The sequence below is a fragment of the Crocodylus porosus genome, unplaced genomic scaffold (assembly GCF_001723895.1).
Source record: "Crocodylus porosus isolate Cpor-Errol unplaced genomic scaffold, CroPor_comp1, whole genome shotgun sequence".
Lineage (NCBI taxonomy): Eukaryota > Metazoa > Chordata > Crocodylia > Crocodylidae > Crocodylus > Crocodylus porosus.
This window is the reverse complement of record NW_017728906.1, coordinates 22923710-22940370: the sequence shown is the minus strand read 5'-3', so window position 1 is coordinate 22940370 and position 16661 is coordinate 22923710. Positions and strand designations below refer to the sequence as shown.

General features: G+C 38.7%; 1 protein-coding gene across 2 annotated transcripts in view; it reads left to right on the top strand.

The window, feature by feature from the left end:
- Nucleotides 1-13123, top strand: part of LIPI (lipase I) — a 28284-nt gene extending 15161 nt beyond the window's left edge. For both annotated transcript variants that reach the window (XM_019528746.1, XM_019528745.1), the window contains exons 4-10: nt 1038-1139; nt 3066-3155; nt 4644-4811; nt 6374-6469; nt 7703-7814; nt 9144-9317; nt 12242-13123. In XM_019528746.1, the coding sequence (XP_019384291.1) occupies nt 1038-1139; nt 3066-3155; nt 4644-4811; nt 6374-6469; nt 7703-7814; nt 9144-9317; nt 12242-12359 (860 nt within the window). In that variant the 3' untranslated portion in view covers nt 12360-13123. The remainder of the gene's footprint in view (nt 1-1037; nt 1140-3065; nt 3156-4643; nt 4812-6373; nt 6470-7702; nt 7815-9143; nt 9318-12241) is intronic.
- Nucleotides 13124-16661: the final 3538 nt, after the last annotated feature.

The window sequence follows — 16661 nt, the reverse complement described above, 5'->3', positions numbered from 1 at the left end:
TCATTTGATGTCCTATAAAGAATCAGAAGTTAGGCAAAGCTGAGCTGACTAGCACAACTCAAAGAAAATCCTCACGTCAACTTGTGTAATTTTAAGATGCCTAGGGGGCACCTACCACTTGTTAACAAGCATGAATGTGTGATGCTTCATATTTTAAGAGTTGTTAATAAGGTACAATTGTAACTTCTAATCTCACCCACAGAAAGAGGGTGAGAATATGCCACTATCTCACTGGATCCAACTAGGTTTTGAACAAAACTTGGAGTATGATACTTGGATTCCTTCTCTCAGCCTCTCATGTCTCCTTTTCCTTTAAGCCTTTTACGTTCTTTTCTTTCTCTGCCTTCTTGCCTTTGTTTAACACATCCTGCTTCATTAGACCAGAGTGAGACTTTTGCAGCACTGCTGTGAGTGTCATCAGAAAGGTTGCTAAAAGTGATGTTGTCAGTAATCCAACACCACTACAGATTAGGTCTCAGAGCAGCTCAAGGGTGACATGCTGTGCCAATTTTTGCTTACAGGTTTATAAGCAAGATTCAGCATGAGACACAGAAGATGCATTTTCTAATTTTGCTGCTGTTTTCTCTCTAAGTCTGTTTGTCTTATGTTGTCTTTGGGAATACAAGATTGGACCCCAATAAGTAAATTCTTCTTTTTACCCCCATATAAAGGACATCTTAAAAACTATTTACTAGGAGAATTGCCCTCATTAAAATGCTTTACAGGTTTGGTGAAAGAGGACAAGGACGGTTGTTAAAATTCCTGAAACAAATTATTTTGTCTTTCTTTTCTTGAGATGAGGGAGAGTTTCTAGGGTATAGGCTAAGTAATCTTCTGGTAGATGCCGCTAAGCTTGGCTGAATGTATGAGATGAATTAGTTAATTTAATGTTAATTTATTTATAAAGGGTGAGTCATTGATGCTACGCTGTGTATGAACATTGTTTTGGAGTGGATTGTAGATGCACCTGTTCAAACTGTGGTTTTGATTATAGAAAGAGACCTCTCAAAAAGTAATTGCCACATGACTTTTTTCAGGTCTTGATCCTGCAGGCCCTTTGTTCACTGGGAAACCTCCAGATGAGAGGCTGGATCATACAGATGCACAGTTTGTTGATGTCATTCATACTGATATTGATGGTAATAACTCAGCTTTTGCTTTCCTTTTTGTACTGAGGTGGAAACAGAAAAAACAGAATGCAAAAGTGAGGGAGGAGGTAAATTAGGAAAGGAAGGGAGGAGGTAAATTAGGATCACCTACTTAAGATTGCCTTGGTTCATCCTGTTAATAAGGAGAGTTTGTGTTGTATCCTTAAAAGTGTCTGACCGGTGCCTGTTGAAGTCAGTGGCAAGAAATAAGTCTGATGAGGTTATTTGAATCTAAAATGGAATTGAACTAATGACAGTCGTTAGAGGTGAAGGACCTATTCCTTCTGCTCTTACATGAGCAGTTATACTTTCATCAGTGGGGTTAAGTAAGTTAAGAGCTTCAGCATTGGGCCTACAGATAATTGGAATCGCATTCTTAAATTTTAAAAAATCAGTACATTTGTAGAAATAATCATTTCACACACAGCTCCACTCGAGATTACGATTCACTGGAGTGTAGACCTCTTTCAGTCTTTTACTTGTAGAATGAAAAGAATATAATCTCCCATTGCATGAAAATATATGTGACTATGCAATCAGTTAAGTCAAAATAGGGTTCTTTGTGGAATAGTTGAGCATGACTGTTAGTTTACAGTACTCACATGCTGTCCACACACACTTTAAGAATTGTGAGCACTTTCATATGAAATTATTTTGTCAGAAAGGCAACTGCAGTTCCACCATTTTAAAGGAGTAGCTTTTGTACATGTGAAGATAGATTTAGGTCCACTGTTTAGATTCTTGTGTAGAACCGTATTCATATGATGCTAAAATTAATAATTTCATTGTCAAGAAAATGTCTTGGTATTGGCAAGAAAAATCAAATCAGGATTCCTTTCACCAATACCAGAATTCTGCCAAAATACAATTCTCATGATTTTCAGGAGCTCAATGTCAATGGAAATATTGTACAAATATCTAGTTAGGACAACAGATATTTTACATAAGATTAATTCTACTTTTTAAAAAATAAATAGTATATATTATAATACAAATATATAAATTACAAGTCAAGTGCCAAGGGATTGGAACAGGCCCCCCCCCAGAGGTGATACAGTTGCCCACCCTGATGATCTTCAAAAAGCATCTTGACATGCACTTTGCTGGGGTAATCTGATCCCAGCAGTCTTTCCTGCCCAAGTGCAGGGGGGCTAGACCTGATGATTTGTAAGGTCCCTTCCAGCCCCTAACAACTATGAAACTATAAAAATTACACCAAGGCAGGAGGGATTCAAAACAGTCCTAGGGCTACTATGGTTGATTCATGTAAGGTTTTATTGGCAGTGGCATAAAGGGACTGAAGCAGGTGGCACCACATTTAGCCAGTTTTTATTTCCCATACTAGCTGACTTGACTGCTGGTGATGTTTAACATCAGTCTGGACTGAAGCTCAAATTTAAGCCTCGGGTACCATATGAAGTCACTTTTGTCATTCTGGGCACTTATATATATACATTGAGATTGCTCTGATGCACTGTAATTGCAGCGCATCAGATCAGACTCGATTAATCAAATCTGCTGCAGCATGGTAATTACTGCACTCCAGCTGACTCTAGCATCACATGTATCAGGGTCCTTACATTGAAAAATGTCAGCAGGGGCACTTTAACTGAAGCTTGTCAAACAAACTTTAGTTAAAGCGCTTCCACCACCATTTTTCAGTGTGGAGATGCTGATACACATGATGCTCTGGGTGCTTTAATTCACCCTCTCCCACCCTCCAGAGCATGTGCATAGATGCTCTCTATGTTTTTGCAGAACAGGACAACTAGAAAAAGAAAGAACATGTTCATCTGATTTTACAGAACAAAAGGAAAAGAAGCTCAAAAGAACTTTTTTACCTTTTGAGACTGTATCTTCATCATTTGAAAATTCCCATTATGTACTTTACTGTTGTTTATGGTGTTTCTCCTTTAGCTTTTGGCTTCAGGAAACCCTTGGGAAATATCGATTTCTACCCAAATGGAGGAGCAGATCAACCTGGCTGTCCACAAACAATCTTCAGCGGTAAATAAAGATATGTTCATTTAAATTAGGAGGCGATCATGTAAAAAGTTATCTATCACCAGTAAGGGAAGGACTGAATTCAGTAGAGACTGTATGTATATAGGCTGCATACATACATACAGATAATCTGGGAGAATTCTCCCAGGTTTTTTATCTTGGTAGAATAACTTACCAAGAGCTGAGTGTACAGACATTCAAATATTGAGGCCTTGAAGAGTGGCGAGCTTGCAGTGTTGATACTGTGCTGCCAGGGGAGGCCGTGTGCACATTTCTCAGTGTACTCTGCAGACTCCTTTATTATGCCTAGGGAGAGATGGCTGCAATGAATAGGGAAGCTCTGATTGGCTGACTAAGACTGTCCATGATAAGCTTGTATTTCCCTGCAGTACAATGTGGGAATTGTGAAGGGAGTGTATTTTGCTCCCTGTTTGGAGAAGCAGAGTCCACCAAGTGAAACTTTGTCTCCCTGGGGACTTGTGGGGGTGGTTCTGGGTAAAGCTGCTGGAAGACTGTTATCTTCTGAGAGAAGCACAGGAAGTACAGACACTCACTCTTGCAGAAGAGAATCTCTCAGGAGTTTCTGCTAGGAGTGATTTAACCCTGGTTGTTCCCAGGTTATTTTTCTCCTGGAGTGACCGTTTTTACTCTGAGAGAAAAAGCTTTAATATCTGTACACTCATATAATTAGTGCCTGATAGAAACCAATGCATGCTCTCTGTTTCTTATCCACGTTGCTATTGAATGAATGAGAATCAGTGAGTACACACTACTGCTTAGATTTCACAGAAATCCTTTTCGTATGTAGATGGATATTTTGTCAGCCTGTAGGTGATTTCAATACTGAAAAATATATCTCCCTGCTGTAACTTATCATTATCCTACATATAACTATTTATGGAATGTACAGTATGCATATGACATTAACTATTTGTGTATGTGGAGAATCTATGTAGAAAAAGGCATTGTATTGTATTGTAATATTACAGACTTCTTTGAAGTTCTGTCTACAGTAACTAGAGCAGTTGTGGGAAGAAGAAAAATTCTGGGTAACATGATTCCAATACACCCCTGTTTTGAAAGGGTTGGGAGATCAATAGGAACTAGAATTTGCTGTGAAGGATACAGGGCATCTGTCTGGATGGTCCTGCAGGATTCCTGGGAATCTGAAACCTGTTCTGTGGGGAGAAGCAAAACTTCTTCCCCAAAAGAGCTATCTGAAGGAAATCCCATGGAGCAGTCCTCATGGAAGATCTCTCCCAGGGGAAGGGTGGTTTGTCGTATCTTACCATGGCCTTGTATTTGGTCATGGTGTCCTTGTAAATTTGTGGGAGTATACAAAATGCCTCACTACGTCATTGAGCAGTTCTGTATTTTGACTCCTATTTTAATTCCTTGCCTTTTCTTTCCTTGCATAAGTGTAAATCAGGTACTCGCCTTTTCTAAAGTTGATCATTTGGTGTATGTCCTTCCCCCTTTTTTTTGTTAAAGGAAGTAAATATTTTAAGTGTGACCATCAGAGATCTGTTTACTTGTTCCTATCATCCTTGAAACAAGATTGCAACATAACCACATACCCTTGTGATTCATACTCAAATTTTAAGAAAGGAAAATGTGCTAACTGTGAAGACTTTCATCTAGCATCCTGTCCAGTTCTGGGTAAGTGTTATTTAGCATGTATTTTGTAAGAGGGAACAAAATAATAAGATTCTTCTTAGAATACAGCTGCTTTTAAAGTGGATTGTACTAACCATAAATATTGCAGGACCACTGCCAAGAATCTGTGGAAAGTGCTTGTTTGAACAACTGCCTAACGTTCAAAAGTAATATCAAGTTTTAATGCTTTGGCTCATTTTTAAAGGTTTCTGTGTTGGCAAGTGCGTTAAACTCTATATAACTCTCTTCATTGGGTCAGAAGTAGATTCACAACATGCTTCCTGTGTAAGCACTAAGAAGTTGCTTCTGTGTAACCTAATAAATCATCACAGTAGTTTATATTGCTGCCTATCATCATATTATCTAAGTGCCTTTCACATAAAATCAATAGTAATAGTGAAATCGCTACCACACTTAATGGACACTCTGGCTCTTTTCCCCTTTTAAGCTGAAAGGTCTGCTTGGGAAACATTTTGTTTGGTTTGGTTTGTTTAAAGTAAGTAGTGGGAAGCAGTGGGAGACTAAGGGAAGAGTGTTTGAGCAGAGCCCTTCTGCTGGAAAAGTTTCTCAGAGAGAAATGCTTCCTGAAGGTGGGAAAACTCTGACTCCACTTGATGTGTTGTGATATAATATACATCAAGAGTGTAGCCTTACATTAGGGTACAATTAGGGAACTGTTTAGTTCCTATTGCCCTACTTCAAAAAAATACAACAGAAAGAACAGAGAGACAACAAACTAATGAGCAGCAGTATAATGAAGATGGAGCAACAGGGAAAACAGTGGGGGTTTGGGAGTGAAGAAAAAAGATAGCTTTTGCTGTGGCTGTCCAATCGTGACAGCAGTGGCAGCCAGAAATTGCTGCTGCCCCTGTGTGTGGCAGTCAACCCAGGTGCCCAGCCTATTATTACATGGCTGCTAATTAGAGACCGGGGAGAGATTTAAAATATTTGAAAATTTTAGTTTAGAGCAGACAGGAATTAGAGGGGATATTACTGAAGTATGCAACAAATTAAAAAAGGAGACTCACATTGAGTCTGGGGATTTGGCAGGATTGAAAGAGAATTAAGCACATCACAAAATTAAGAGAACATCCACGAATATATTTAAAAAGAGCATGGCAATGATGGTAATTAAAAAGGGCACATTGACTTTTGCACATCAGTGACAAGTAGGAGAAAATGTAACCTATAGATACGTTATTCCATAACAGCTCATTATGAAGTTTTTTGCATCTTGATGTGAAGCAGGTAACACTGTTTGCTTTTAATGTTTGGATGCCAGATGAACCACTTTACTCCAGTGTGGCAATTTGGATGATTCTAGTATAGCAAGAGAAATTTAAGAAGTCTGTTGGAAACTGAAGAGGGTAGGGAAATATATGTCACCTGCCAGACTGGCTGGATTATTCTTATATTTTCCATTTCATTTCGCTTTCCCAGTGAATGCACTAAAAAACTAAAGCAAAGTTTATCACCCTCTGTAGTTTCCTGAAAGGGCAATAATAATAATTTGTCATTATTTTGCTCAGTTTCCTCATGTCAAATGTACAAAATTTGGATTTCAGGTTATTATGCAGATCTGTGGAAAAAACAGCTCTGCAAAAAGAACCCTCCAGAAACAACAGCTTTTTTTGATACCTTGGACCAAGAACCATACTGCAGTGAGTGACTATCTTTTATCTATTTCCAACTTACCACACTTCCTTTAATATTATTATTGTTTATTAACAGAGCTAGAAATGATAGTACATGCTTGATTACATTTTGAATGTTGTTGCTATATATACCACATAAAATAATGAAACAAAAAGACTCTAAACAATTAGTTAAATGCCACTGTATAGTGTAACGAACACAGAGGGATGGTCTCAGCAGAGTGGGAAGTGATGAGCAAGTAGAACTTGAGAGAGAGAGAAATGAGGCTGCACTCGGTGAGAGGCATAGCTGGACTGCCAAGAGAAAAATGGGAGTCACTGAAGAAACTAGTTAAAGTAAGAAAGAAGAAGCTGAGCTGAGAAGAGACCCTCTTGAAGTGGGAAAAGCAATGTAATATGTTTGTGCAGGAAAGACAAACGAATGCAAAGGAATAAACAGTCTGATATGACAGGCAGAGTGAAAAGCTAATAAAAATACCAGTTAAGAAATTAGATCAGTAAGCAAGTCAAGAAGACAGGGTAGTTATTGAGTGAAGAAGGGTAAGTATTTAATCCCTAGGATTTGAAATAGGGAGAAATAAAAGCAACCTTAAAACCAAGTAAAACCCAAGACACTCCAGGGTTAAACAAACTATAGGCATTTATGTAAAGTTTGGCTTGGTTTCTGAGCAAAGAATAATTAAAAACAAAAAAGAAAAAACAAGCAAGCAAACACAAAAAACCCTGTCTCTTAAGTAGAAAAGTTGCCTGACAGTGCAGGACACTGAAGTCTTCTTTTGGTTAGCCATAAAACAAGCATGGTATTGGCATGTTAGCAGCTCCTCGACTATTTTCTGGCACTCATTTTCAGGAATGACATGATTGTTTACAGCTCTGTCATCATTGTCTTTGAAGGCTGCCAAAAAAACAAAGGGCAATTAATGAATGCAAAATCCTACCCTAGGTAGGGTCCTCAAACTCTTAATTTTGTTTCTAAGAGTGCTCTGTGATTGCACACTGTCCCACTAAGTGAAGCCATGAATTCACTTCACAGATCGCCAGATAGCTGTTGTATGGAAACTACTTTTAGTCAATAGCCTCTTACCTCTGATTTGAATCAGTAGCTGAGGCAGGAAGAGAGGTAATGAGTCATCATCATTATGATCCAATGAGTATTTTTAATGGGGAGATAATGAGAACTGTATTTGTCCTATTGAATTCTGTGTTTGAATTTTAATATTTTCTGTGTCTACTTTGCAGTGTACAAATACTTTGTAGACATTATTACCTGGAACAAAAGCATTAGGAGAGGTTTAATTAAAATTAAAATAACAGATTATTCTGGAAACACAATAGTCTCACAAATGAAAAGGTAAGTCATGTTTTTTCCCTGCAGTTTCTAAATCTTTCATTTATCTAAAGTAGCTACACATATGAGTGATTGGAACCTGGTTCAAATCTTTAACACAACAGAAGTATATAAACTGCTTTCAGAATGGCCCAAACCAGTTTAATTTAAATCAGTTTTGGTCATGTAATATGTAATATCAAACTTAACCACATGTAGTATCAGACTTAACTGATTTAGGTTAAAGCAGCCTATTGAATTTCTGTCCCAGATCCCCTCCAGATTCAAGTTTAAATCACAGTCCCTCAGCACTCCAGGCTGCTCTGTGTGCCCCCACACACACACACAAGATAGGCCAGCTAGACTTGACCCAAGCTGGTAGCTCCAGCTAAGCAAGGAGGTTCTGGCACCCCTTGACTTCTGGCTTGGGCCACAGCAAGCATGTGACTGCATTTCTGGAACCAGAAGTTAATGTCTGTTCACTTGCATATCACAGAATCATAGAAAGTTAGGGTTGGAAGGGACAATCTATGCAGCTAACTTGCAAAGATTGAATCGATTCAGCCTCAGGCTTTTTGACTGTCCATACTTAGCCTTTGTGTGCTGTTACCATTTTCACACATATAACTGGGGTAATTATCTACCTAATGGCCAATTAAATAATGGAATTGGCATTTTTTGGCTTCAGTGGTAATCAGAAATATATGAAAGAGAAGCAAACGTGGTATGAAGTATACTTTATTGTGTCTGTGATGGCATGGACCTAGTTTTGAATATCAGGCCCTAAATGTTGCACACTGTCACAACATTTGTGGCAGAAGCAGAGGTAGATTAAGAACCAGCAGCCAATGCTGAGTCCAGCTTTTCTGTACAGTTCATGGAACATAAAAAATTCTTGCCTACTAAAAGGTGGATTAAAGCTTAATTCTGGGGTGCATGGCATCTATTGCAGCTCTGTGCAGGATTCATCATAGTAGGACAGATTAAAGCAACCTGAGAGTTGCTCTAACTAGCAGCAAGTGTGAACTGTCTCATGTAGTTGATAACTTCATTAGTGATCAGTGTGACATAGTGATGTCTTGGCCACCTTCTCCTCTGAACACAGCTCATTTTTGCAGTCCCCATGGTGACTTTATTCCACAGGAATAGAGCCTCCTAACACTGAGACAATCCTTCCCAGCCACATGCATACAGGTAAGGGCCCGTTAACACTGATAGTTTATATTGGGCTCAGGGTCACCAGACCCCCAGTTACAAATATTAACCACCAGACAGCACATCATATCTAAGCCTAGTTTGTTAATTATATTGCATTTGACTTGACTAACAAGACATTTATTATTTTCTCTTTAGTGAACCCACAACTTTTCTGCAATATAGACAAGCCAGCGTACTTGTTGGATTTAACCAGGATTTTGATAAAATATCAAGAATTTCCTTAACATTTTCTACTGAGTCTTTAATAGGCCCCAGATATAAACTCAGGATTATCAGGATGAGGCTAAGATCTATTACAAATCCAGCCAGGTAAGTGGGCAGCTTCTAATAAAACTTTGTAAAAATTCTATTTTTTGAAGTGTTTCTGGACAACTATGTATTAGGCTTCTTGTAGCAAATGGTTTGTTGTGCCTATTCCTATTTACATTAATATTGGCATCCAAATAAATTACTTCCTCAGATTACTGAGATTTATATCAGAATGTGAAGACTTGCACGTAAGAATTAATTGCAGGCTGTGTCCAGCAGGCATCACCTTCATATTTAAATCACAAACATATGGCTTGTGGTCAGAGGCGACCCGAGCCCTGTGTGGGACCCAGGGCAAATCAGCCCATGCGAGCCCCTGCCCCCGCTCTGATCCCACAGGCCCCAGACCTGAAGAAGCTGCCACCGCCATCGGCAGCATCAGCATCAGCATCAGTGGATGGGGGGTAGCGAGTGGCTGGATGCAGAGCCACCACTCCGCCCAGCTCCAAGGGGTCCCCCAAAGCATGGGGCCTGGGGCGGTCACCCCAATTTGTTCCATCCTAGGGATGGCCCTGCTTGTAGTGGCTTATTGTCCTTAAGCTTGTGTGTGTGAGGATGACTTAGCAATGGAGGGATTGCACAATTCAAATATTTAATGGAAGAGAAATTTTAAAATCATTACTGAAGCACTCTTCTTCCTTGGACAGTCTTATACTCAACTCTGGACTAAATCTGTTGACTTCAGTTCTGCTACTTGTAGGAGTAAAGCAAACAGGTTTTGTCCCTGCTAAGTAGAAGAGTAAAATGTGTATACAGTGCTTACTGATACATGCACACAATGTTTAAATGCCTACATTTCATTACCTGAGAAGCTCCAAATATTATTGCCATAGAGGTAATCTTAAATTGTCCACAGAAAAGTATATAACACCATGACATAGAAGGTTTGACTTTCCATTTTGTGAAAATAAAACATTCACTAGCAGGACATTTTACTTCCCAATTCATCCCACATTCAGTTGAGCAATCTTTTTGCATTTAGTATATCCTGCACATTAATGCCTGGTCCAGCAAAGCCAGAATTTCTAATATTGGTAACAGAATGAGTAATGAATAGGAAAACTCCAATATTTTATGAGTTGCTATCAAAATCAGACTATTATAATAAATTAACAAAATCCCAAACGCTCCACAACAAACAGGTAATTCGCTACTTTGCTCTAATGAGTGGGATACCCTTTACAAATTACTTTGTGCTTTCTTTTGTGTTAATGATTTGTCTATAGAGACCCAACTCACAGTTTACAGAAGCCTGTCTCAGACTTGCTTTTCTGTTCTTATGCAGTCTTGAGGTTCTCATTAATTTTAATATTTATGGTATATTTTGCTGTATTTGGTCTATTGTTTTAATGTAGAATCTAGTATAGTCCCATTTCCAGATACTTATGCCTGCCAAAAAAATTAATTCTTTCATTATCTTAAAATATTTAGTGTTGAATTAAAGTGTCATAGGAAAGATTTAAGATTTCAAAATAATTAAAATTCAGACTTTATGACACTATTATATGTTATAATTATGTAATTGTGCCTCGTAATTCCATAAATTCATGCAATTAATGCAACTACACATATTCACCTTATGCAGTTAGGGATAATTACAGTAATTATATAAATACACAATAATCAGCTAAAAAACACAGGGGGTAAAAGAAATCTCTAAATTATTCATGTAACAACAAAAAATAGATTAAAGGGCACAGGTGCAGGAATGAGAGATAATAGCAACTTGGTTTCCCAAGCCAGTAGCATTAGTATAGAGGGAATATCACATATAGGGTGGATTGCTCTGGAATCCACACAGATGGGGTCTAAACCTACACATCCTGCTAGACCTGCTCAGGTTTTAAGCCTCTTCCTCTAGCTCTGTGTGAATCTCCAATAAATCTCACTTGCAGAGAAGAAAATCCAAAAGCAGCATAACCATGTCTTTGCAGTCCCATGGGTAGGCTAATCAGCATAGGGCAGGGCTAACTGGTACTGTCATTTAGCAGTGCTAATTAACTTGTCCCAAACCCACCTAGGTAAGCTGATTCCAGCAACTTGGGTGCATGTACACAAGATATTTACTCTGTAGTAGACTATACAGTCACCCCTTTTAGGCTGGAGTAAACTAGTTTACTCTGCAGAAGGATAGAACTTGTAAATACAGGTACTATCCTCCTGTGGAGTTTTTTACTTTGCAGCAGCTCATGTTAAGATGCCAATGTGGCTGGCTGGGGCATGAGGGTGCTTTAGTATGGGGGCCACCTGCTGGGTAGCGCCGCATTGAAGCACCTTTGTGCCCCAGCCAGCCCATCTACAGCACGTTGAGCCGGGGGGAGCAGCCCCAGACTGGCAGGCTGACCCCCAGGCCTCCTCTCAGCTGGGGCTGCTTTGATGCATCTCAACATGTTGCAGTCCTGGGCACACGTGCAAATGATGCCCCCGGAGCAATAAGCTCCAGAATTTGTTTTACATTAATATGCACATGCAGATGCAACTCTTGTGTGGTAACATGGCCAGCATAAAACCATCATTGTCAAGTGTTCCTGGTTTATGTAACTCTTTAGCAAGGGGAACAGTGCTAATGGCTACCTAAGAATTGGTTACCCTTTTTGAGCCAGTCAGTCCAAGACTCAATCTAAATCTATTACAGACTGAATAACAGGATACTTTTACTTTGAGATAGGCAAGATACTTGTCTCACTTACCATCCACTTGATGTCCTGGTTGCTACAAAAAGCCTGGCAACATTTTTCTGATGATCTGTGAAACAGGGATTAAACTAAGAAAAAGAAAAACCTCTCCCTTTGTCCTGATCATCTTTTCTTAAAGATTTCAGATTTTTAATTTAATAATTCATAATCTACTGTATTTTGTATGTGAATTAAAAATGGAAAATATTTTTATGCTGAGATAATTTTCTCTTTCTTTTTTCTATGTAGATTGCACCTGTGCAGATATGATTTTGTATTACCAGAGAACACTGAAGTCACCTTCAAACCGATTCCATGCCAAAAGAAGGGCGTAACAGCCTCAGAGAAAGAGACTTTACTGACTTGATTTCCTGTATAGAAAATCGAACATTTAATTCTTTTTCTGGACAAGGAATGCAGCAGGAAGGGAAAATTATATAAATCAGGCTCATTTTGAGAAGTTTATCTTTCGTTACTTTGTTTGAGTGACACTGAGTGAAGGCCAGCAGGAAGTTCAGATATCCATGTGCAAATAACGTTTTGACAGAGAAATGTAAGACAAAAAAGAACATGCAGTAATTTATGAATTATTACTTTTAGGCAGCGAGAATATTTCAAGGTACCACCCAATTAAATGTGACTTACCTCCTCTGATCCTGGCAAATGAGTTATGTAATGCATATAGTTAATTATTTATTCTGTAGAATAACTTTCTTGTCAAGGTATAATTATCTGACTATTGAATGAATTTATTATACTATACATATGATATATAGAGTTACTATACAATACTTTTGGCATAACACATTACTTGAATAAATAAATTAATGCTATTTCATTATATGATGCTTCTGCTTGTGAGAACCAGAAAAGTAAGATATGTGAATGCATTGGTCAACTTGCTGTTTGAAGCAATAATCTCCAGTGTCTGCCATAAAGGAATAGTACTAGAAACCACTCGGTCTGTTAATAGACCATGACAGGGGACTGCCATATCAGATATAAAGATGCTGGATAGTCTGTTCTGATAGGGTTTGCTTTTTTTGACATCTGTATAATTTTACAAGAGCACAGGCCTTAATCTGCTCACACTGAAGTTGATGAGAAGTAGGAATCAATCCTGCCTCTGCAACCACAACAATAGCTAAAGTATTCCCACTTGCTGTAATATAATTATATATAATATAATTATATATTATATTCCACTATAATAATGGGATTTTATGAATTTTTCTGTATTTTTTTCCCCTTTTCTCACCCTGCCTCCTTAGACATTTATCTTATATTAGGTAAAGGCTCCTTCAGGTGTTCTTCCTTCATTCCATGGTGTTCCTTGTTCCTCTTCCGCATTCCTTTCTCTTCTAAGAGAGTCATTTGGTTAGGTGTGGAGTTTTGTGGGTGGAGTTGGAAGGGACATCCTCTGTATTGTTTTCCCTTTAACAGTTTTATCTTTTTTTCTACTTGCTGCTTCTTGCTTGCTCTCATTTTGTGGATTTTTTTCTTACGTTGCTCCTATCCCCCTTCAATTCTCCTTTTACAGGTCTGATGCACTCTTCCCTGCATTTTCTCATGCCCCCAAAGTATTTGTTATAATTGTTAGATTTCTTTCAAATTTATGTACGAAGCGATAAGTAAAGAAACCAGGATTACACAGTCAGTAAATTTTACTTGAATTAGAATCCATGCCATGTTTGAGTTTCTCACCTGGTGTTTTCCAGCTCTGAGTTGTAAAGAATAGAGTCAGCAGTATAATGACCTGAATTTTTCTTTGACCTTATTCTCTTTCACTTCTGCGCCGACATTCAGTTTCACGTTGCTGTCAAATGAAATATGTGACAATGTATTAACTGTAAAGTGCCCAAGAACACAAAGGGCACATGTACCACTTTTACTTCTTGGATATGTTATTTTAGGAAAGCTCTAACATACCTAGAGCACTGGGAGGTATGTCTTTAATGACCAGATTTCATTAATGTGAAATAGGTATAGAACACTAGATAAGCAAAGATTTCTGGGTACCAGTCTTTGCGAATAATGGTCACTGAATGCCTGCATGTGGCTGCTATGATTAATATTATGAGTTAGTTAAGTAGCCTCAGTTTTTTTGGGTGCTTTGCAGAGGTCAGGCTAAATTAATCTATGGTCTTATTTTACTGAAAGTTAGGCTGCACCCCCTGAGTTGTGGCTATGAAAGGCACCTTGAATGGGAAACACAATTTCTTCCCTGCTCCTCTTTACTGCAGTGGGTAGGCTAGAAGGCAGTTACAGTGGGCCATGAAAGGATGAAATGTATGTTGTTAGTGCATGGTGTATATGAGGAGGAGATGATGGAAGACCATTAGTTATGGTGAGGGGAAGTATCTCAGGACCATTGGTGCTGTGTACCCGACCTGGCCCTGACATCCTGGTAATCCAAGCAAGTGGATTTATTCACCTTTACCTCCTGGCTATTTAGGGAGATAATTTATTTCTAATAGGAAATGCATCTTATAAACTTTATTTTAGGTATTTGTATTTCTTTGAAATGGTCAGGCACCAAGGCAGGTGGAGATAACATGGGAGTACTTCCCACTTTTGTTGATATGGCCTATATCATATGGGTAATATGCAGGATAAAAGAAAGGCTGTAAGTTTAAATTTGAAGAAGAAGAACACCATGATCTGGCTCACAGAAAGGAGGTAGCTGTTTTAGGTCTGGTGGGTGGTACCAAAAAAAGAAAACACATAGTGTTATGAGCTGAAGGAGCCCAGTAATAGTAACTCAAGAATTCCCACTTGGCAGTACAGCACCTTGTTGATTCTTAAGGTAGAGGATGAGGAATTTGAACTATGATAAGATATAAAAAGCATACTGAGTGACACGTGACAATGTGACACAGAAGCAGTGAAAAAGGGGAAGCAATTTTGTTGCAGTGTTTTGAGTGGATTCAAGGAGAAACAGTGAGGTAATTGAGGAGATTCCAGTAGTTAATGTGAGAGAAATCTGAAACGGGTGGGGGTGCTTCTAATTTTCCACTTTATAATTTCTATTTCATAAGACACTGTTCCAGGCAGTACATTTATAGTACATAATTGCACTTCTCAAGTGGCTAACCACTTGGACTCTAGCCTTCTGCCTTGTGGCATTAACCAAAATGAACTGTAATTGCTCAGAAATGCACCGCTTGCTGTGGCCTGATGCCATATACCACTTTATGCTGATTCTGTCTGCTCTCATGAGCTAAGCAGATGATACTTGGGGCCAGTATGAAGACTGAAAAACCTTCAAGGAATTTGAGCCAGGCAAAGGATACTGGGGACCAATATGAAGACTGAAAAACCTCCAAGGAATTCCCCACTGACAGTAGAAAACACTTCACCTTCTGGGTCTGTACTATCCATACTGAAATAATGCTCAGTTCTGCATTAGACTGTGCTCTTATAGGTGCTCTCTTTCAGGTAAAACAAAACCCCTGGGCTGTTGGCTTCTGATCATTAGCAAAACTATACTACTTCATGTTAAAAAATATTAATCATGATGATTTAGCTAGACGTTGAATTGGGTAATGTAACTTGCGTATGCCTTCACTTTTCCTGCAACTCAAGGAAGATATGGAAGTCTTTACTCCCTGTCTGATGTGCTATGTAATGTTTTGTATGCTGTTAAACAGTTGCCTGGTTCCATATACCCTATATTCTGGAGGGGGAACCCTGAATAAGTTGCATATCAGTTTGTGAAGCACTTTCAAGTATGAAGCACAGACTCTATTAATACATTTCATTATGTACCTGCATGCCTAATAACTTAATGGATTGATACAACAACATTATAGGTAAAGCAAATAGCATATTTTTTCTGTTGAAACAACTTATTTAACAGAAAATCCAGTGTCTGCAAAATACAAATTTTCCAAAAAAGAAAACTTCAGCATTGCTGAAATGTTATGACTTTCCTTGGGAAATGAAAAAAAAAATCATTTCATGTCCATTTGACCCAAATGTAACATTTCCATTTGTTGAATAACTGAAATGCTTCACTTCAAGGCAGTTCTAAATGATACTGTATGCACTAGTCTGGTGGGTGACCAAGTGTGATCACGACATCTGAGTTTCTCCATTTGCAAAATGGGAATAATGATGATAACCTCCTTTATAATGTACTTGTACTCTGTGGGTGAGAGGTGCTGTGCAAGAACTAGCTAGTATTTGTCTCTGGTGCACATTGTCTCCTGGGAATTTAGGTTCAGATGTTTTAAGCCTCTCCAGTCTCACTTATGTGCTTGATTTATTTGCTGGACTATATCACCTGTGGTAAACTGTGATCCGAATTTTGACTGAGCTCAGCAGCATAGTGCATCATAGTCACCTGACTGAGAATGCATAATATGAAATATTGTTATAAGGCCAAGTCAGAACTTGACCCAGCTGGTCCCAATCAAGACTTTAAGGCAAGACATCCCTGGAACAAGCACCACCTGCAGCAAGCCCAGAGCAGCATTGTGGTCCTAGCTAGGCTGAGTGAGGCTATCAGGGTAGCCAATCCCTTGAAGCCACACCCTCTCCAGACCTTAAAAGCCAGACCCAGCTCCTAGTATCCTAGTCTGAGCAAAGGTGAAAGGTATTTCTTCTGACTGGTTGTGCTCTTTCTTGCAAGTTTTCTAGAGTTTGACTCCTGATTCCAACTCTGGCT